This window comes from Callorhinchus milii, unplaced genomic scaffold (genome assembly GCF_018977255.1).
Source record: "Callorhinchus milii isolate IMCB2004 unplaced genomic scaffold, IMCB_Cmil_1.0 Scaffold25, whole genome shotgun sequence".
NCBI classification, from domain to species: Eukaryota; Metazoa; Chordata; class Chondrichthyes; order Chimaeriformes; family Callorhinchidae; genus Callorhinchus; species Callorhinchus milii.
In genome coordinates this window covers 5,160,861-5,181,762 of record NW_024704766.1, presented here as the reverse complement: position 1 = coordinate 5,181,762, position 20,902 = coordinate 5,160,861, and the positions used below count along the sequence as shown (strand labels likewise).

Here is a 20,902-nt window from a genome sequence, read left to right as displayed (position 1 = left end):
CTCCCACCACTCCCCAAGACCACCGTCAGTGAAACCCACCTATGAGACTCGGGGGTTTACACAATCAGCTGCTGCTTCGTTTCGCCCACAAAACACAGTCACTGCACTTTATGGGTGAAACCTTAGGCAAGTTTCCTTACTCCACCCGCCTCTATTCGCCCAGCAGTGAGTAGGTTGCTGGTCGATTGGCGGATCACTTTTCCAGGGGTAAATGATCCCTCCGCAAATAAATTTGGTCACTCAATCCACGGCTGTTTGTGTGGGGAACGCTGCTGTGCGCAATTGGCCGCCGAGTTTCGCCAACGAGCTGCGCAGTCGGTTCGCTTTACAGTGTATCGTGTGAAGCGCTTTGAGACGTCCCAACGACTTGATAAGGCGCTGCACAAAATGCAAGGGTTATTATGACATTATTCCCCGAGTTCGGGTTAGTTAGTTAGTTATTTATTAGAGAAATCAATGGGGTCAGAGCTCGCCTCGCCCTCGTCTACACAGCGTGTAACGATGCTCTTTCCTGTCAAGTGACTGACAGACGACTGTTGTTATAGCCGCCGCTATTTCCCCCTCCGCCCTCGACACACTCACATTATCACACTCGACTCCTTTGTATACCTTTTGTATAGAGTTCAGTTCTAACAGCATGTGGATAGACACAGAGAGAGAGAGAGAGAGAGAGAGAGGAGAGAAAGAACTACAGACAATAAGCATCAAAGCCGTAAAAATAATAAGAACTTACTGGTCAATTCCGCCCACACTGAGCGAAAAACTAAATTAAGAGGTTTCACTGACCCCACTCATCTCTCCTGCTCACCTCCTCCCTTTCCCCCTCCTCCCTCTCTCCTCTCTCTCTCTCTCTCTCTCTCTCTCGCTCCTCTCCCATCTCCATCTCCTCCTCTCCTCCTGACCGCCCATTGACTTGTGGCCAGGAAGGGATAAGGAAGGTGGAGTGACTGAGGTGCCTCAGGCCTTTGGGATTCTCTTTAACTTTGTGGCGACTAATTTTTCTCTAATTCTCTGCCAGGCCTCCCCCCCCCCCCCCCACCCCCCCCTTCTCTCGCTCTCCCACCCCCTTCCCTCGCTCTCTCCCCCACCCTTCCCTCGCTCTCTCCCCCACCCTTCCCTCGCTCTCTCCCCCACCCTTCCCTCGCTCTCTCCCCCACCCCCTCGCTCTCCCCCACCCTTCCCTCGCTCTCTCCCCCACCCTTCCCTCGCTCTCTCCCCCACCCTTCCCTCGCTCTCTCCCCCTTCCCCTTCCCTCCCCCACTCACTCCTTCGCCATCTCGTGTCTCCCCCTCCCTCGCTTCTCCCCCTCCTCGCCCCTTCCCCATCACTCCACCCTCGCACCTCCCCCTTCCCTCCCCCCTCCTCACTCACTCCGGCCCCCCTCGCTACCCCACTCCTTACTCCCCCCCCACTCCCCGCATGCCTCTCCGTCCCTGCGTCTCCCCAGTAACAGTAACGGGCGGCAGCGATGTAACAGCCAGAGCTGGTCCCGGCTGCACAGGCTTCACTGACCCGTCAGCATGTTCCCATCGATCACTGCTAAACACATGGCACACGTGTGTGTGTGTGTGTGTGTGTCTGTCTGTCTGTGTGCGTCTGCCTTTATGTGTGCGACTGATGTTTGTACTTGTGTGTGTCTGGCTGTCTGACTGTGTGTGTGGCTGTTTGTGTCTGTGTGTGTCTGTGTGTGTTTGGCTGTTTGTGTGTGTGTGTGTGTGTGTAAATGCCCCAGAATTATTAATGACATAATATTTCCTCGGGTTTGAACCGGCCATTGCTGTAAATATAACTGTAGATTAGCCGCGTGTTTGTACAGGTAACCGGTTGTTAATGACGTCTGCTGATTCTAACCTGGTGGTGTGGCCAGAGCAGGGTGGACAACAACAACAACCTGCATTTCTATAGTGCCTTCCTGCAGGGGAGTGTCTCAGTGTGGAGCTGCGTGACACGTGCGAAGGGGAGAAATCAGAGAATAAATAACAATCTAATACAGGGCTCGGGGTTTGCCCAGTAACCACAGTCACCGCCCGGGACCCAGGAAGACAGGAGGGTGGGAATCACGGGAACAAAGAGATGAAACGAATCTCTAGGGCCAACATGTGTTTTTTTGTGAAAAAAAATTGTGACGTTTGCTTAAAAAAAATCCTAATTTAAGTCCTTATATAATATTTTGAAGCGGATTCCTGTAGCTCAGCGGTTGGAGCTCTCGCCTCGCAAGCGAGAGGACCCGAGCTTGAATCCTTAGGCAAGTTTCTTTACTCCGCACGCCTCTGTTTACCAGCAGTTGTTAGTCGATTGGCGGATCGCTTTCAGGGGGTAATAATAATCCGTCCCCCCCCCCCCAATTTTTTTTTATTTGGTCACTTAATCCATGACTGTTTGTGGGACGCCGCTGTGCACAAATGGCTAGCGAGTTTCGCCCACAAAATACGCAGTCACTGCACTTTGCAGTACATTCTGTGAAGCGCTTTGAGACGTCTCAACAACGTGATAAGGCGCTGTATCAAATGCAAGGATTATTATTATCAATATCCCACCCTACTCCGGCTCGGCCACCGTTCTAATCTCCAGGCTTCTGCATGGCATGGATTTGAGAAGTGTGTTTTTTTTTTCTTTCCCCTACTCTCCCCTCCTTCCTCTCTTTCTTTCTCTCTCTCTCTCTCTCTCTCTTTCTTTCTCTCTCTCTCTCTCTCTATCTCTCGAATTCAGGAAAGGGCAAAACTTGAAGCTGAGAGGCAGCAGATAGAGAGGATGCAGTTTGCTTACAATGAGCTGAAGAAACAGCTTGATAACTGCCCCGAGTCAATGAGGGAACAATTACAAGATCACCTCCGAAGGGTCAGTTGTTTTTTTTCCTAACTTCATTGAGTGGGGGGGAATGTCGCCCCCACTTTCTCCGCCCCCCCCCCCAGCCCTGATTTCCCCATGGAACACACTGCCATCTCTTTCCACCTCCCCCATCCCATCCGTTTCCCCCTCATTTCTCCCCCCCCCCCCCATCACAAACATATACACCACTAAGCTCCGCTCTCGATTGCTTCCAAGTTGCTTGAATCTCAAAGCCAAGGCTCAAAGGAGCTTAGAATTGGAGTCCACGCAAGTGAGGTACCTGCTGTAGTGAGACAAACCTCCTCCCCCCGCCTCTCCCCCCACCGGAGCCCCAAGTGGTTTAGGATAAACTGTGCAAGATGTCGTGATGTAATATGTGCTTCCCGTTTTATTTGGGATGGGGCGTGTTTGTGTCTGTGTCTCCGTACATGTTTGCGTGTTGGGATGGGAGGTGTGTGTGTTGGGGGTGGGGGGGGGGGGGTTGACAATATAGTGTTGGTCAAATGAAGTCTAGAAACTTCATTCTCCCTCACCCCCAACCTTTCCCCTATACCCCTCCCCCTGCTTTTTAAACACTGATTAATCCACGTTGCCATTAACACGATTAACAATATGTCTACTCCTGTGTGGATTGGTCGAGGGTGGGTGGGGGGTGGAGGGGTGCAGGGGCGGTTTGCGGGTGGAATAAGTTCTTTGGAGAGGTTGATTGAAGATCTCCATTGATGGACAGGTGGGCTGAGATCCGGGCCAGTGTGTGTGGTCCTTGTTGGCTACACCAGCTGTTGGATTTGGCCGGATGTTGAGTTGTCTCTCACAGTTGACCTCTGGTTGGGCTGTAGGAAGCTGACACGTTGGAATCCGAGACTAAACTCTTTGAGGACTTGGAGTTCCAGCAGCTGGAGAAGGAGAGCCGGTTGGAGGAGGAGAGAGAGACCATCAGCCAACAGCTCCTCCAGGAGCGAGCAGAGTATCATCGGAACGTCATGCTCAGAAAGGTTTGTCTCTCAACAACGACAACAAAACCAACTAGCATTTACACAGCGCCCCTCACTCACTGGAGTAGCACTGGGCAAGACCCCAAGCCGGTGGGGGTGGGGGGGGTGACCTTAGGCGCAGTCGAAGAGGAAGGTCTCCAGGCATGACCTGAAGATGAGGAAGGAGGGAGGGGGGCAAGGCGGAGGGATTGAGGGAGAGTGTTCCAGAGTTTCGGGACTGAAAGCGCGGCTACTGATGATGGAGCAGAGGGCATGAGAAAAAGTGAAACAAGTTTCTCTCTCTCTCCCGGCATCCCGGCCAGGATGAAATTGCTCGCTGTTTGTGCGCGGGGGGTGGGGGGGAGGGACGAGTTCGGTGTGGAGCTGACTGTGTCGCTCTCTCTCGCTCTCTGTATCCGCAGGAGAAAGTCTCGGCTCTGGACAGCCAAGCCAGTCAGATCCGCTATCAGGCCGCACAGGAGTGTGAGAGGCTGAACAAGCAGAAGCATGCCGCCCTGCAGATCCTGCACAAGGTACAGATACCCAGCGTCTCCGCAGCACTAACCCCCCCACCCTACCTCTGCCCCGCACTCCGCGTCTCTGGAGTTGACGTACAGCCATGGTCCAATAGAATGGTGAAACAGGCTCGAGGGGATGAATGGTCTACTCCTGTTCCTATGACTATCCAGTCACAAGGAGAGACATGGAAAGACAGGACTGGGTTCTTTGCTGGGACAGAGAAGATTGTGTTTGTGTGCGTGTGTGTGTCTATGTGCGCGGGGGTGGTCTAATGGAGATTGCCAATGGTTTTGATAAGTCAGGTTACGAGACAGACTGTTTATAATAATAAAATTATAATAATCCTTGCATTTGAGGCAGCGCCTTATCACGTCTTCTAGACGTCTCAAAGCGCTTCACAGAATATACTGTAAAGTAAATTGACTGTAAATTTTGTGGGTGAAACGCGGCAGCCAATTGCACACAACAGCGTCCCACAAACAGACGTGGATTGAAGTGACCAAGTTTATTATTTTTTTCTTGAGCGATTATTATCAGGGGTGTGGAGTAAGGAAACGTGCCCAATGTTTCACCCTGTCGGTAATCGAACCCAGATCTCTCGCTTTTGAGGCCATGGTCTAATAATCCCTCCAAAACAATAATAAATTGGTCATTTTCAATCTGTTTGTGGGACATTGCTGTGCACAATTGGCTGCTGCGTTCGCCCACAAATATACAGTCAATTCACTTTACAGTGTGTTCTGTGAAGCGCTTTGGGACGTCCTCCCGACGTGAAAAGCGCTATATCAAATGCAATGATTATTATTATTATTATAACCACTGAGCTATAGGACTCCGCTGGACAGGGAGTAAAACCCGAGTGTGAGAGGGAAATGAGGGGAGCGATGGGGAGAGAGAGCAGGGACTGAGATTAGAGTAGAAAGCTCCAGTGTTGGGGAGAAAGATGAGAGTGGGGATAGGGGGAAGAGCAGGGAATGGGGATGAGAGTAAATTATCAGATGCGTCATGTTATCGCTGGAGGTTTAGCAAATTCTCTTTTGTGCTCAGGAGAAAGAGCGATTGGCCGGACTGGAGAGGCAGTACTTCACACTGACCGGGGGGAAAAGCTTCTCAAAAGGTTCCACGGCTCTGAAAGAGGTAAACATCTGCTCGCTGGTCACCGGATTTTCCTTCCAGATTGTTCTAAACTCCCGGAAACTCATCCGTCCCTCTGGAATGTCCCTTCCCATCCAATTTTCTTTGGGAACAAACATCTCGTGCTGTGGCTCGACCTCTCGCACTCTTGTGTCTGAAGGTCAGGAGGTTGTGTGTTCGAGTCCCACATATTGGGGGATCTCTCGAGTTCACAGACTAGGCCGGGGGGGGTCCAACCTTTTGGCAGCTGAGGGCTGGATGCCCTATTTGAGAAACATCCATGGACTGTTAAGCAATATTCTTGTGTTTCCCATCCAGAAACATAACATTTACAGGTAATGGAGGGGGTGGGGGAGGGGGGACGGAATCAGCCCAAGGGCCATATGTGGCCGGTGGGCCAGCAGTTGGACCACCCTGGTAGGCTGACCCTCAGCTCCAGTGATGGAGGTAGCTCTGGATTGATGGAGGAGCCTTCCTTCAGATGAGATGTTGAACCAATCTCACTGTCCGTGCTCTGTTCAGGCGGATTTCAAAGATCCTGCGGCGCTGTTGGAAAAGAGAAGGGAATCTTTCTCTCTCCCGGTGTCCTGGACGATAATCCGCAACCCCCACCCAACCCCCCGCCCCCAGATAAATTGAATTGGTCACTCACTTTGTGGCGGTGTGTGGGGGCATTCTTATGCGCAAATTGGCTGCTGCATTCTCCCACAAAGTACACAGTGACTACACTTGATCGCAATTCCAAGACAAAAAATTCCTAAGGACTGGAAGGGGGAGAGGGTGGTGGGGTGGGGGGGGGAATAAGAGGAACATACGTGTGATTGGATGTGATGCTCATCACTGATTGATTCACTTTATGGCTCCGCTACTTCAACCTTTGAACAGGAAGTGCTCCATATCACAGAGCCTAGCGATCTTTTCCGGACGGCCAATGCCCAGAATTCCTTCCCCGGAAAATCCACCGCTTTTCTCCCCGCTTCCGGCCCCGGTTCGCAGCGACCCCGGCCACAGGAGGTAACGGCACTAACCCTTGCTCGCCGCATGCCGTGTGGTTTGCCATGACACACGCATGTCAACGGAAGTGCACATGCATGTGGGGTCCTGTAGCTCAGGGGTTAGAGCACTCGCCTCTCAAGCCGGAGGACCAGGGTTAGATTCCCGGCAGGAGGTAACCTTAGGAAAATTTCCTTACCGCGAAGTCAACGGAGATGTGTGGAGTAAGTTGGAACCCGGTTGTTGGTCGATTGGCGGATCACTTTCCGGGAGTAAAATCCCTTCAAACGAAATAATAAACTGGTCACTCAATCCACGACCGTTTGTGGGACGATGCTGTGCGCAATTGGCTGCCGCGTTGTGCCCACAAAATGCACAGTCACTACACTTTACAGTATATTTCTGTGAAGCGTTTGAGACGTCCCGAAGACGCCTTAAGGTGCTGTATATAAATCAATACAACATGCCATTTGTGTAGCGCCCATATCAAACGCAGAGATTATTATTGTTGTTGTGCACGTCATGATGTATGTCGCGACGGGTTTGCAAAGGAACATCTGGGCCATTTGGAATCCCAACGTCCGTATTGCCGACACATGTGTCAAACGTGTTAGTACAGTGATCAGGCATGTTGTGGCATCTGTGGCTGCCTTTTTCTGTGGCGATTTCCGCTCCCCCCGCCCCCCACTAAACTGCTCAACATCTACTCTTTCTATCCTGCCATTCACTCTTCTTCTCTGTCTCTCACTCTTTCTATCTCTATCCCACCGTTCCTTTGTGCATTTATCTGTCTGTCTGTCTGTCTGTCTGTCTGTCTGTCTGTCTGTCTGTCTGTCTGTCTGTCTGTCTGTCTGTCTGTCTGTCTGTCTGTCTGTCTGTCTGTCTGTCTGTCTCATTCTCCTTCTGTCTCTCTATCACATCCTATTGTGTGTCTCTCCCTCTGTGTCTCACCCTCTCCTGTGTGTGTGTGTGTGTGTGTGTGTGTGTGTGTCCCTCTCTCTCGCTCGCTCTCTCTCGCTCCCCTGTGTGTGTCTTTCTTTCTCGCCCTCACTGGCTTGCTGGCTCTCTCCCCACCTTGCTCTCATTTTGCAGGAGTATATGAAGCTGGCTGACGTCTATAAGTTCTACAGCGACATATACAGCTCCGCACTGCCACCCCCCCGCTTGCTGTGCCGCCTCCCCCACCTGCCAATGAGGTACACACGCTCATGCACACACACGCCTCAGTCATGCCACATTCCCTGCTCTCACTGCCTGACAACGCATCTGAGAACATGCCTGTGGCTCTCATGCTCCGCCCCTGTGATTCTCCCCCCTCTCGCCCCGGTCAGCCTGTCACTACACCCACCCCACGCTCTCCCCCTCTCACCCCGCCAGCCTGTGGCTCCGTGCCCCCCACCCCACGCTCTCGCCCCACCAGCCTGTCACTACGCCCACCCCACGCTCTCCCCCCGCCAGCCTGTCACTACGCCCACCCCACGCTCTCCCCCCTCTCTCCCTGCCAGCCTGTCACTCCGTGCCCCCCACCTCACGCTCCACACCCCCTCACGGGCCGCCCTGTTTGCTGGTAGCTTTATACGTACCGTTAGCTGGGTGTGTGAACGCCTGAGATGTTGCCGTGCATGACCGTGCCTATAGTGGGGTATTGATTGACCTTCGTTCACTGTGGTGTCGCCACTGGAATATTATCGGTTTCTCTTTTAGCCTCTGCGGGATTTTCCCTCAGGCTCAGTGAGCAGCTCAGTTCGGGTCTGCGGGGGGAAGGGGGGGGGGGTGGGAGTTGAAGCAGATTCTGATTATATCCCTGATAGGAGACTTGTGGCTTCTTTTCTATTTATTCCTTATCTGGTGAAGTGATGTGTAACCTCACACTTCTGTTTCCAGAAACTTTTCTCTCAGCTTTTTGACTTTACTAACAACCTTTTTCCTTCCGCTCTTCCCCCTTCCCCCACGTGCTGCCCCACCCCTCTCTCTCACCACCCCTCCGTCTCCCGCTTGCTGTGCCCAGGAGTATGTGACGGTGGGACAGCTTAGGGAGATGTATGGCAGTTCGTTGGGAATCTGCGCTGCTTCCCCGGGACCGGTCCCGGCCTCTCTGTCTCTCCCCGCTCCGAGCTTCCTGGCCGTCCAGCCTTCCTCCTCTTCACAGCTTGGCACCGAGGTGGGTGCGAGGATTCTTCCGAATCTGGGAGCTCTGATCAAAAACTCCCCTTCAACTCTGATTAACTCCCTCCAGCAAAGAGACATTTCTCCAACAACTGCCGTTAAACTGACCCATTGGGTTTGCGTTGGGATTGGGGTTGGATTGAGTTTAGCTACGTGGTATTGGATGGGTTGAGTTGCGTTAGATTGGGATTGCTTCAGGATGGATTCATTTAGATTTGCAGTGTTGGGGTCGAGTTGGGTTGGGTTCAATTGGAGTTGGGTTGAGTTGGGATTGCAGTTGGGTTGGGGATTGAGTTGAATTAGGTTGGGGATGGAGTTGGGGTTAAATTCAGTTGAGGTTGGGTTGAATTTGGGATGTGTGGAGGAATTCTCTGGGAGCTAACGTGAGTGTTGAACAGAGCTCCTGTCTATTGCTTGCCTTGACTGTAACACTTGCCTTCTTATTACACAGTAAACATCAACTTCAAATTCAAATACTCTGACCTTCCAACTAAATATATCCTCCAATTTTACATAATTTATTTTACTTTAACAGTAAAATGGCAAGGTTTAGAGATGTCCCGGTTTGGGTTCCCTGTACTCTCCCTATCAAAGACATGATGGGGAGAGAGCAGGGAATGGGATTACAACAGAGAGCTCTCGTGGGGGAATGAGTTAGCGAGCGAGCGGATTTGTCCTTTGGTATAAATTGGGATTTTTATATAAAATTGATGAACTTTATTCAGAGAGACAAAAAAAAACTGTCAACCTGGTGCAATATGTGGGAGTGAAATGGAATGAAATTTGCGACGTTTCAAAATGCCCAAACGAAAGGGGTGCAAACCTCCGAATTTCGCGAGTGGCAAAAGTCCCAGAGCATGAGAGGAGACAACGGATCAGCAATGTTGGCAGAGCGAGCGAGAGCGTCTGAAAGCATTGACTGACAGAAACCTTGATGCAGTGACTGAATAATCGAGAGATCTATCTCACGGTCCCGAAAAGAACGTAAGAATTTGCTAGACGAAGGTCCATCCAGTTCACCTTCCACCATCCTGGCTGTCGCCTGACATGTCGTGTCCCAAACTATATATTGCATCCCCAGATATTATTTCGAAACAGAAATCTATCTCATTTGTTCTTGAAAGAATCGACATTTTCTGCTTCCACCGTCTCTGAAATTCTGGTGTCTGTAGCCAGACTCGGGTCACACGTTAGTTTTCTTACTTACATTCATTGACTTACATTATCTTTTTTATTCACTTTTTCCTTGAATAATATTTTTTTTTCTCTTCTGTTCTGTTCTGGCTTCCTTCCCCCTCCTTGCGCATGGGTTTTTCTCTCTCTCCCTGTCTCCCTCCGTCCGTCTGTCTGTCTCTTTCACTCCTCTCCATCCCATTGGTGTTGTGTTCTCTCTCTCTCTCTTCCTCTCCCTCCCTTTCCCCGTTTCGTGCCTGTGACCAGCCATCGCCGTCCAATAGGACACTGACCTCGACACAGGAGCTAGAGCGATGGTACCAGGAAATCATGGCTAGCTTTGAGGCCTCGTCCTCTTCACCTCCTCCTCTCCCAGCTAAAGCACACTCCACACGAAGGCTTCACAGGTAAAAGTCACCCCTGCTTCACACCCCAAACCCACCCCACCCGCTGTCCAGCCTGAACCATCCTCAACCTGTGTCAATTATTTTGCTTAAGGTCTGGGTTCAGTTAGAGAAATGTCGGTGTCTTGTTTTTGGCCGTAGAGGTCAGTGGAGGGTGGGTGGAGAGAGATAGGCTCCAGTTTGGGGGATTTTCACCCCACGATCCTTTACGTGACACCTTGTTATGCCTTGTTCCAGACTCCCAATTCAACCCAACTGAACCTTAACCCCAATTCAACTCAACCCCAACTCATTGCAAACTCAACTGGTGAGAGGTGCTATACAAATGTCATTTATTGTTGTTGTTTTACAAAAATGTCCGCCTCGCCTCTTTCGTCTACAGAAGGAAAGCCCTTCATGTTTGGGTGGTTCCAGATCAATCCGATCGATTAGTGTTTTGATTCTGAATAGGTTTAACGCTCAGGGACACAGAACAGGACGGGACACAACTTTGCACCTTTGCGGGGGGTCATGTATCATAGCTTGATTGTTGACTCTCTCTTCCCCCCCCCCCCCCCCGGCCAGGTTTACCGATCCAAACTGGAGAGCGAGGGGTGTGGGACTCTGCCTCGAACGAAGACTGGATCTGCTCCCTCGTCCCCATTCACTGCTTCCACGCTCGGACGCAACGCGGCAGCCAAGGTAATTTGATCACGTCGTTGAGGCGTCTCAAAGCGCTTCACACGACACACTGACTGGAGTGACTGTGTATTTTGTGGGCAACCGGAATTGTACTGGGACCCACCCGTTCCTCAACCTGACGACAACGGCGGCCTCCCAGAGCGCTTGACAGTACCAGAGCACGAGACCGAGCCGGAGAGAGGGGTTGGTGACCATAGGTGGGGGGGGGGGGGGGAAGATGACGGAAGGGGAGGGAAGGGAGGGTTAATGTTGTGATGCACAATTGCTGACGTCCATACATTCAGCTCAGAGGTGACCAGAGCCAGGATGGAGACCGAATCCCCCCCCAATTCTCTCACCGCAAACTCACACTGGGGCCGTGGGTGGGGGGATAATAAATAAACGGGTAGAGGGAGGGATGAGTTTGTCGTGACCTCTCTCTGACAAGGTTGTGGCTGCTCTCCCACACTCTCACTTCCTCCCTCTCTCTCTCTCACTCACTCCCTCTCTCACACTTTCACTCACTCCCTCTCTCACACTTTCACTCTCTCACTCCCTGTCTCTGAGACTCTCACTTCCTCACTCACTTCCTCACTCACTTCCTCACTCACTTCCTCACTCACTTCCTCACTCACTCACTCACTCACTCACTCACTCACTCACTCCCTCTCTCTCTCCCTCTTGCACACTCTCACTCTCTCCCTCACTCTCTCCCCCTCTCTCACACTTTAACTCACTTATTCCCTCTCTTCTCCCTCCCTCACTCTCTCACATTCTCACTCCCACTAACTCACTCCCTCTCTCACACTCTTCACTCGCTCACTCCCTCACTCCCTCTCTCGCCGCAGGGCTCGGCGCTGGCACAGAACGGCACGGGGAGTTTGCCACGGAAACTGGCGGCCACACTGCAGGACATCGAAGCCAAACGGCAGCTGGCTCTGCAGCAGAAAGGTACAGAGAGGGTGGGTGGGGTTGGGTGGGCATCAGCCTGGCATCCGGGGGGAGGGGAGGGGAGGGGCAGAGACGAACATCGGTGGTCCCGGTTTGTTGGTCGATCCCTCAGTCGGTCATAAAAAAAACAGACGCCGCTGGGAACACGCAGCAGGTCAGGCAGCATCTATGGAGAGAGGGAAACGTGTTAACGTTTCAGATGGATGACCTTCCCTCTCTCCATAGATGCTGCCTGACCTGCTGCGTGTTCCCAGCGGCGTCTGGGGTTCATTTCAGATTTCCGGCGTCTGCGGTATTTTGCCGGAGTCGGTCAGTCAGTCACTCGGCCATTGTTGACTTGCAGCTCAACCCAATTATGTAAATGTGCTCGTTTGTCCGCGCCCCCCCCGTGCCCCCCCTGCCCCCCCCCCCCGTGCCACCCCCTGCCCCACCCTCCCTGTGCCACCTCCTGCCCCACCCCCTGTGCCACCCCCTACCCCACCCCCCTGTGCCACCCCTGCCCCACCCCCCTGTGCCACCCCCTGCCCCGACCCACTCCCACCCACAGGACACCAGGTGATTGAGGAGCAAGGCGACGATTGGCGGATCTGAAGCAGAAGGCGGCGCTGGAGGCACAATCGCAGTGGGAGGCCCTCCACCCGCACCCACCGGAGCTCATCCACCACAGCATCCTCCACCACCACCCCCGCCTCCCAACACGCCGGCGACATGGAACACGCCTTCGACACGCTGAGCCTGGAGAGCTCGGACAGCATGGAGACCAGCATCTCCACGGGCAACTCGGCGTGTTCCCCGACAACATGTCCAGGTGAGGCCGCGCCACGCGTGTCTGAGGAACGATGATAAACCTTGATGGAGCCGGGCATCTTTATCACGTCGTCGAGGCGTCTCGAAGCGCCTCGCAGGATTCGCCGTGAAGTGTAGTGACTGTTATTCTGTAGGTGGGCGCGACAGATGGTTTTTCGTGCTCGGCGGACGACCCTGCCAACCGTCACGAGGGAGGGAGCGAGAGAGAGCGAGAGTGTGTGAGAGAGCGTGTGAGAGAGCGAGGCAGAGTGAGAAGGAAGGGGAGAATGGGAGAGGGGAGGGGAGAGCGCGTTAGAGGGAGTGCGGAGAGGGGAGGGAGAGAAAGTCTTAGTTTTGAGATGCCTCTGATATTATGGGTGAATTATTCCAACTCAGAGATTATTTATGACATTCCCCCCCACCCCCCCCCCCCCCCGCAACCAGGCATGTCTGGGCTGCTCACAAAACCCTCGCCCAAGTCAGGTTGTTTGAGTTTTGTATCTGGGGCGAGACTGTGAAGCGCGACGGCAAAGCCACAGTCGCTGAGGCGGGACTCATTCCCCAGGGCGCGGAAATATATACACCTCCACATTAACCCCTCGCAAGCCGGCCTGCCTTTCCACCAACTTAGCAAATCTCAGACCCCAGAGCTCCTCCGACGACGACGACAACAACAACTTGCTCTGGGGTCTGAACGCTCAGGCGGGGGGTAGCGAGAGGGAGGGGGCAGGTGACCGTTAGGCACGGTCAAAGAGGGAGGCCTTCGGGCGCGACCTGACGATTGGGGAAGGAGTTGGCAAGGCGGAGGATTGAGGGAGAGCGTCTCAGATTTTCGAGGCGTAGGGGATGAAAGCGCGGCGGCCAATGGTTGGAACGGAGGGCCGAGGGACAAACAGGAGGCCGGCCAGAGCCGTGGCAGAGGGGTGCGGAGTTGGGCAGTCAGCAGGTCAGTGAGGTGCGGAGGTGCGGGGATTTGAAGGGATTTACACAGCAGTTGCCTGTTTATGTTTTTTTGGGGGGGGGAGAGGGACAGGGACAGGGAGAGGTTGGTGGGGAAAGGGAGAGGCGTACGGCTCTGCAGAGATTGCTGAATCCTTGCCGGGCGTAGGGTGAGGGTAGGGACTGTGGGAGACGATGTGCTCCAGGTTTTACCACCAGCCTCTCCCCAAACCCCACACTTGTTCCTTGTTTGCACACGTTGAACATTGCCAAAGGGGCAGAGACAGAGCGAAACAGTGAGACCGAGAGAGAGAGAGAGTGACTCAGTCAGACTGCGCCGGGCTCACGGTAACCTGACCCCTCGCTGTCCTGGCGAGGAACAGGCCACGCGGTGTCTGTGTAATCACTGTCTGAAGTTCGGGGGTCTCGGCTCAGAGCCATGGCCACTCCAGGCGGCTACAGCAAGTGGGGCAGGTGAGAGGTCGGGGCGTGAGGACAGGGTGTGTGTGTGATTGAGTAATTCTGTATACGTGTATAACTTCGCCACTGTGTCTGCGCGCACGCGTGTGTATAACACTGTGTGTGTGTGTAAAACACTGCCTGTGTGTGTGTATATATGTGTGTGCGTATATATATAACACTGTCTGTGTGTGTGAGTGTGTATATATATCACTGTCTGTGTGTGAGTGTGTATATATAACACTATGTGTGTGTGTATATATATATATATATAACACTGCCTGTGTGTGTGTATATGTGTGTGTGCGTATATATATAACACTGTCTGTGTGTGTGTATATATAACACTATGTGTGTGTATATATATATATATATATAACACTGCCTGTGTGTGTGTGTGTATATGTGTGTGCGTATATATATAACACTGCCTGTGTGTGTGTGTGTATATGTGTGTGTGCGTATATATATAACACTGTCTGTGTGTGTGTGAGTGTGTATATATATCACTGTCTGTGTGTGTGAGTGTGTATATGTAACACTGTGTGTATGTATGTGTGTGTGTATATATATATATAACACTGTCTGTGTGTGTGAGTGTGTGTATATAACACTGTCTGTGTGTGTGTGTCAGTCTTGTGTAAAGGCTGTTGGTTGGGATCAGTGTGCCGCTGCCTCCCTCCCACCATCTCCACATGCCCCGGGGTGGGGGGCGCATGTGCCTGGCACTGGGTGAACTTTACCCTCTCCGCCACAGCGCCGTTCCTGGCAGTTCTTAACCCTTTTGTGACTGAAATGGCTTCAGTGCGTATAATAATAATAATCCTTGCATTTGATATAGCATAGGACCAGGAGGCGGCCATTCGCTCCACCCCACTCTCTCTCTGTCTCACTCACCGCCCCCCCCCCCTCCTCTCTCTGTCTCACTCCCGCCCCCTCTCTCTCTCTCTCTCTCTCCCTCTCTCTTTGTCTCGCTCCCCCCCTCTCCCTGGCTCGCCTTCCCGTCCCAGGGCTTAGGGATGTCCTCCAGATGTGAATGGTGCGATACGAATATAATTTGGTGTCGTTTCCTCTCTCTCCCCCACCCTCCTCGTCCCATCTCTCTCCCTCCTTCTCTCTCCCCCCCACCCCCGCCGCCTCTCATTCCCTTCTTCCCCCACCCACACCCTCGTTCCCTCTCTCCCCACCTCCCCTCTCATTCCCTCTCTCAGTGCCAGTGGTGTTGACGTGACGAAGATTGAGGAGATGGAGAAGTTGCTGAAAGAGGCGCAGGCAGAGAAAGCTCGTTTGCTGGAGACACGGGTAGGTCTCCTCCTGGAAGGGATAGGGCTGCGGGGGGGGGGGGGGGGGGTCAGTCGCTGCCACAAACCAGAGCTCGGCGGGCTGGGTGGGATGTCCTGAGCGAGACCAGGAAACAGGGTGATGGGTGGGTGAGGGGGGGAAACCATTCCAACACCCAGGACGGAGGGCGTGGTTGGACGGGATATTGGGATATCTTCTTGTGGGTTGCTGAGTGCTGTTCCTGAAGATCGAATGTTTCCTTTCTCTCCCCCACCCCAACCCTTCCCTCGCCCCCTCCCCACCAGGAGCGGGAGATGGAGTTCCGGCGTCACGCCTTTGAGGAGGAGAGGAAGCGACGGGAGGAACTGGAGAAGCGGCTTCAGGAGGAGACGGTCCACAGGCAGCAGCTGGTGGACAGAGAGGTGAAGATGAGAGAGAAAAACTTCTCCCAGGTACGTGTTGGCTGGGCAGGGGGTAGGGCGGGGGTTGGGGGTAGAGCGGGGAGTGGTGAGGGGTGTTAAGCCCCAGCTGGTGGGGTGTAGCAATTTGTAAAGGGGTCACCTTGGGTCACTTACTACATTTGCTCACAAAATGCACAGTCAATTCACTTTACGGATATCCTATGAAGCGATTTGAGACATCGCGGAGACGTGATGAAGCGCTGCTTCAAATTCAAGGATTATTACTAATATTATTATTATTATTATTGAGACACCCAGTCGCTTGCGATCCGGCGAGACGACGATCAGAAGCCACCACGACTTCACAAGATGGGCTGTAAAGTGAATTTGACTGTATATTTTGTGGGTGAATAAAAACATTATTGCTGTGAATGGGTTCCAGGCCCGACCTCTGACCCGCTACCTGCCCATACGGAAAGAGGACTTCGACCTGCGGTCACACATTGAGTCGTGCGGACACAACCTGGAGACCTGCTACCAGGTCAGCCTGACCGAGAGGATGTGTAAGGGACACCTGACCAAAATGGGCGGCAAAATCAAATCCTGGCGCAGACGCTGGTTCGTGTTCGACAGAATGAAACGCACATTAACTTACTTTGCCGGTGAGATGCGTTTGGGTTGTTTTTTTTCCGCCCGGGTGTACTGTAGCGTAGTTGTGAGAGCGCTCGCCTCGCAAGCGGAGGTCCGGGTTTAATTTCTTGGCAGGGCAAAACTTTAGGCAAGGTTCCTTACTCCACGCACACGCACACGCACACGCACGAACGGACCTGCCTCTGTTTACCCAGCAGTAAGCGGGAACCCACGTGTCAGCCAATTGGTGGATCGCTTTTCCGGGGTAATAATCCCTCGCAATAAATAAATAACAGTAATTTGGTCGCTCAACCCACGACTGTTTGTGGGACGCTGCTGTGCGCAATTGGCTGCCGAGTTTCGCCCACAAAATACACAGTCACTACACTTTACAGTGTATCCTGTGAAGCGCTTTGAGACATCTCAATGACGTGATATATCAAATTTGATATATTTCTCCCCCGATGCACACACACCCTCCCCAGGGAAGCTGGTCACTGTGAGGCTGCTTATAATCGACAAGCGCACAGTCACTACATCACGGGGAGGTGGGTTCTGGGTCTGACTTGAGGATGATTTACATCAGCTGCAGGCATCGGTGTTTAGTTTCTAACTGGAGTCTATCTGCTTCCTCTCCAGATAAACACGAGATTAAGCTAAAGGGAGTGATTTACTTCCAGGCTATCGAGGAGGTTTATTACGATCATCTCAGGAGCGCCTCGAAGGTGAGGAGTTGCACTCCTCTTCCCCCCCACCCCCACCTCTCAAAATTAACCCTCACCGCTCCACCGTGACAGCCCAGACCCCCTCCTTGCACCGCTTTGCCAAAGTGTCCCTCCGTGAATAAGCATCGTATAAACACAAGTTGCCGTCGTACCTCCTCCTAGAATCATAGAATCTCACAGCACGGAAGGAGGCCATTCGGCCCATTGTGCGTGTGCCGGGCGTGTTCTTTGAAAGAGCTACCGACTAGTCCCGCTCCCCACCACGCTCTTACCCCATTGCCCTGCAAATTTTTCCTTCTCAAGTCCCTGTCAAATTCCCTTTTGAAAGCTACTATCGATTGTGCTTCCACCCCCGGATCAGGCAGTGCAGTGCAGTGCGTTCCAGACCCTAACAGCTCGTGGGCGAGAAACACTTCTCCCCTGTGGTTCTGTTTTTCTGTCTTCAAAACTCTTCAGATAAAGAACACCTCCTCCCTCCCCCGCCCTCCAATACCATGAGTCCCATGTGTGAGGCGTGTTCTCCCCGTGGCTTGGGGCGTGTTCTCCCCGTGGCTCGGGGCGTGACGTGAGGTGGGGCGTGTGCTCCTGTGACGACTCTGCTGGTAATTGACGGTGTTGCTGTTGGTTTGCAGAGCCCGAATCCTGCGCTCACCTTCTGTGTGAAAACTCACGACCGGCTGTACTTCATGGTGGCCCCCACGCCAGAGGCCATGCGTATCTGGATGGACGTCATCGTGACGGGGGCGGAGGGCTACACACAGTTCATGAGCTGAGAGACTGGGGGACCCCAAACTCTCCTCCTTTTTCTTCCCCCACCACCTCCCCCCCACACACACAGACACACACACCACAACCCCCCATACCCAGTCTCGCTCTCTCTCTCGGATTGTTCGAACTCACCTGCTCTGTCCTACATCGGAGACACACACGGACTGGAAGCCTCTCTCTAAGTGTGTGTCTGTCTCTCTCTTTCTCCTGAAAACTCTGTCCTCAAGACTGAGAGACTAAACAACGTGGGACGAAGGAAGGAATTTGGAGAGAATTCTCCCAGGAAAGCCTTGTGATGACGAAACAAAAAAAGCCTTTCTCTCTCTCCCTCACCCCCATCCATCCACACCCTCTACCCTCCACCACATACACACACACACATACACACACACACACAACTTTCCCCGTTTCTCTTTTATATATATATATATATATTGGAGAAAAAAAACTCTTGTTTTCATCGATGCAAAACAAAAAGGGATGGAAAAAAAACTCTGCCAAAAACCGAAAGAAAAGAACACAATAGTTCCCTCGGTGAGACCGGAGAGGAACGAGCAAATGTTCGGAAAGTCAACAGGAGGGGATGGAGATTCGTTCATTCCTTCCCCGGAAAAGTGGAACAGTGACAGGTGGTGGCGGTGATGGAATATTCCGTACGCAACTTGACAAGAGCCGTAGGGGAGGAGGGGGAGAGGGCAGAGTCTGTCGTAACTGGAAGCTGATGATGTTTCATTCCTCCGTGCGAAGCCGAGCTTCACAACAACTGCGGATTTTGGGGGGAGCAAGTGGGATGTGGAGAGATCAACGTTGAAGCCAACTCAATTTCCCCCCCGCCTCCCCCCTTCTCTGTGCCACACCATCCCTCCCTGTCTCCCTCTTTGTGCCAGCCCCCACCCCCCCCTCCCATCTCTCTATGTGCCTTGTAATTCTGTGGCTGGGTGGGGGCGGGGGGTGAAATCAAATGCATCGATTGATGAGTCTCTGTGTTTTCAGGGAAGTGGGGTGTCTGTCGGGGGAATTGTTTTAAGAACGATTGGGTCAGGAGAGTTTGGAGTTTGCTTGTTCTGTCGCCAGCTTTCCACACGCAACGTTGACCTTGGTGCTCCTGTCCGTAAGTATTCCAACACGTGACATGATATTTACACGCCTGACGTGATATTTACGCATGGGACGATCAATGTGAGGTTCGCCCCGCGCACTTGCGTTCGTGTAAATTCATTCGATATCTGCCTCCAAGCTCATTGGTAAGTAATTAATGTAGAGTCCTGTAGCTCAGTGGTTAGAGCTCTCGCCTCGCAGGCGAGAGGACCCGGGTTCGATTCCTGGGGAGGACAAAACCTTGCGCAAGTTTCCTTACTCCACACGGCTCTGTTTGCCCAGCAGTAAGTAGGAACCCGGTTGTTAGTCAATTAACGGATCGCTTTCCAGCGGTAATAATACTGTAGTAAATTGGTCACTCAATCCACGGCTGTTTGTGGAGCGCTGCTGTGCGCAATTTTTGGCTTCCGCGTGTGCCCCACAAAATATACAGCCGATTCACTTTACAGTATATCCTGTGAAGCGCTTTCAGACATCTCAAGGACGTGATAAGGCGCCATATCAAATGCAAGGATTATTATTAATGCTATTAAAACGCAAACTGCTCCCGTGGCGTAAATCAGCGATGCGCACGAACACAAGCGGGTGCGCGTGTTTTCACAGCTCGAGTCGAGCTCCCTGTGCAGGTTTAATGAGTGCGTTAAACTCAGTGCGTGTGGGGGTTGGGGGGGGGGGGAGTGGCGTTGAACAGAGTTTTTAACACTCAAATTCTTGTTGGTCGGGTATGCGCGGGGGGGTAATGGACAAGGTAAGATAAAGTGGATTTCAGACCCATTATAGTGCTTTTTTTTACAGAGCCGTAAAGTTATTTTACATTAATGTGTGTTGTCGTTGCTGTTGTGTTGGGTTTCGAACCCGACTTAAACCCTCTGTGAAATCAGGGAATCTGAATCTTTCGTATGAGCTGGAACAGTGTTACTTATTTGCATTGTACTTTATATAGAGAGAGAGAGTTTTATTAACCGGTTTTTGTACCTGAGTCTCCGTGCTGGGGGGCATTTGGACGACTAAAAAAAAAAAATTCTTTTTATATACGTGAAAACGACAAAAAAATTACTAAAATAATACCAGAACTATTCATAATAGCTTAACGCCTTGACACCTTGTAAATTTACATCATGGTTTGGGGGGAGGGAGGGAGGGAGGGTGAGAGGAGATAGTTTTAAAGGTTAACTTTTTATATATTTATCGAAGCGGAAAAAAGTGGGTTTGAACCCAAAACCGGGTGACATCGCTCGCCCTCTTTCCCTCCACCCCACCACCACCACCTGCCTCGTCCCTTCCGCGTTCCGTCTTGAGATGTGATATTTAGCACAAGGTACAGGAATGTCACACCCCCAAACCCCCCCACCTCACCCACCCAAATACACTACACACACACACACTCCCTTCGGTATCCAATTCTCGGTCACCAGTTGGTCTTGCCGCCCTCGCCCCAAACTTAATAAAAATAGTTTCTCCCGTCACCCAGTTCAGTCCAGTGCTGGATGAATAGCTGCTGCCATTTTTTTAAGTGGTGCGAGTGATTTTTTTCCCCCATTAATTTTGTAATTAAGCCTTTTAAATTAAGGCTCGATTCCCCGCCCTCCAGACTGTCTGTCGATTTGCTCACCACACACTATTAGCGCGATGTTCTGACGTGACATGGCGGGCAGGGGGTGGTATTAAATGCAAGGATTATTCAGTCCCGTGCCTTGTGCTAATTTACACATCACATGCCCCAAACTTGCCCCACAACCTTCGCCCCGCCCCACCCACCCACACCGGCAAACAGATCATGAGCTTAGCACATACGTGAGACTCATGAGCACCGCCTAGTGCTAACTCTACGGTCCAGGAGGAATGATGATCAGAATTCTCTCAAGGCAAAGCCTTGAACCCCAAACTCCTCACCTTGTGGGTGCTAGTGGAGGGGACATAACCCCGTCATGGGTGGGGGAGGGGGGGAGGGAGGGAGGAAAGGGGGTAATTATATTATGGTAAAGGAGTTTACCCGGTTCGTGCTGTCTGCC

The 20,902-nt window shown here is 52.3% G+C and overlaps 1 protein-coding gene across 1 annotated transcript in view; it reads left to right on the top strand.

Moving 5' to 3' along the window:
• LOC103180356 (pleckstrin homology-like domain family B member 1) overlaps positions 1 to 18,152 on the top strand; it is a 36,553-nt gene extending 18,401 nt beyond the window's left edge. The window contains 18 exon segments of the mRNA XM_042343830.1: positions 2,710 to 2,838; positions 3,669 to 3,824; positions 4,226 to 4,336; positions 5,370 to 5,459; positions 6,342 to 6,470; positions 8,461 to 8,610; positions 10,056 to 10,187; positions 10,748 to 10,873; positions 11,701 to 11,818; positions 12,351 to 12,368; positions 12,371 to 12,491; positions 12,493 to 12,605; positions 13,529 to 13,535; positions 15,199 to 15,289; positions 15,574 to 15,720; positions 16,112 to 16,331; positions 16,939 to 17,024; positions 17,657 to 18,152. Of these exon segments, the coding sequence (XP_042199764.1) occupies positions 2,710 to 2,838; positions 3,669 to 3,824; positions 4,226 to 4,336; positions 5,370 to 5,459; positions 6,342 to 6,470; positions 8,461 to 8,610; positions 10,056 to 10,187; positions 10,748 to 10,873; positions 11,701 to 11,818; positions 12,351 to 12,368; positions 12,371 to 12,491; positions 12,493 to 12,605; positions 13,529 to 13,535; positions 15,199 to 15,289; positions 15,574 to 15,720; positions 16,112 to 16,331; positions 16,939 to 17,024; positions 17,657 to 17,797 (2,085 nt within the window). The 3' untranslated portion in view covers positions 17,798 to 18,152.
• The last annotated feature ends 2,750 nt before the right edge of the window (positions 18,153 to 20,902 follow it).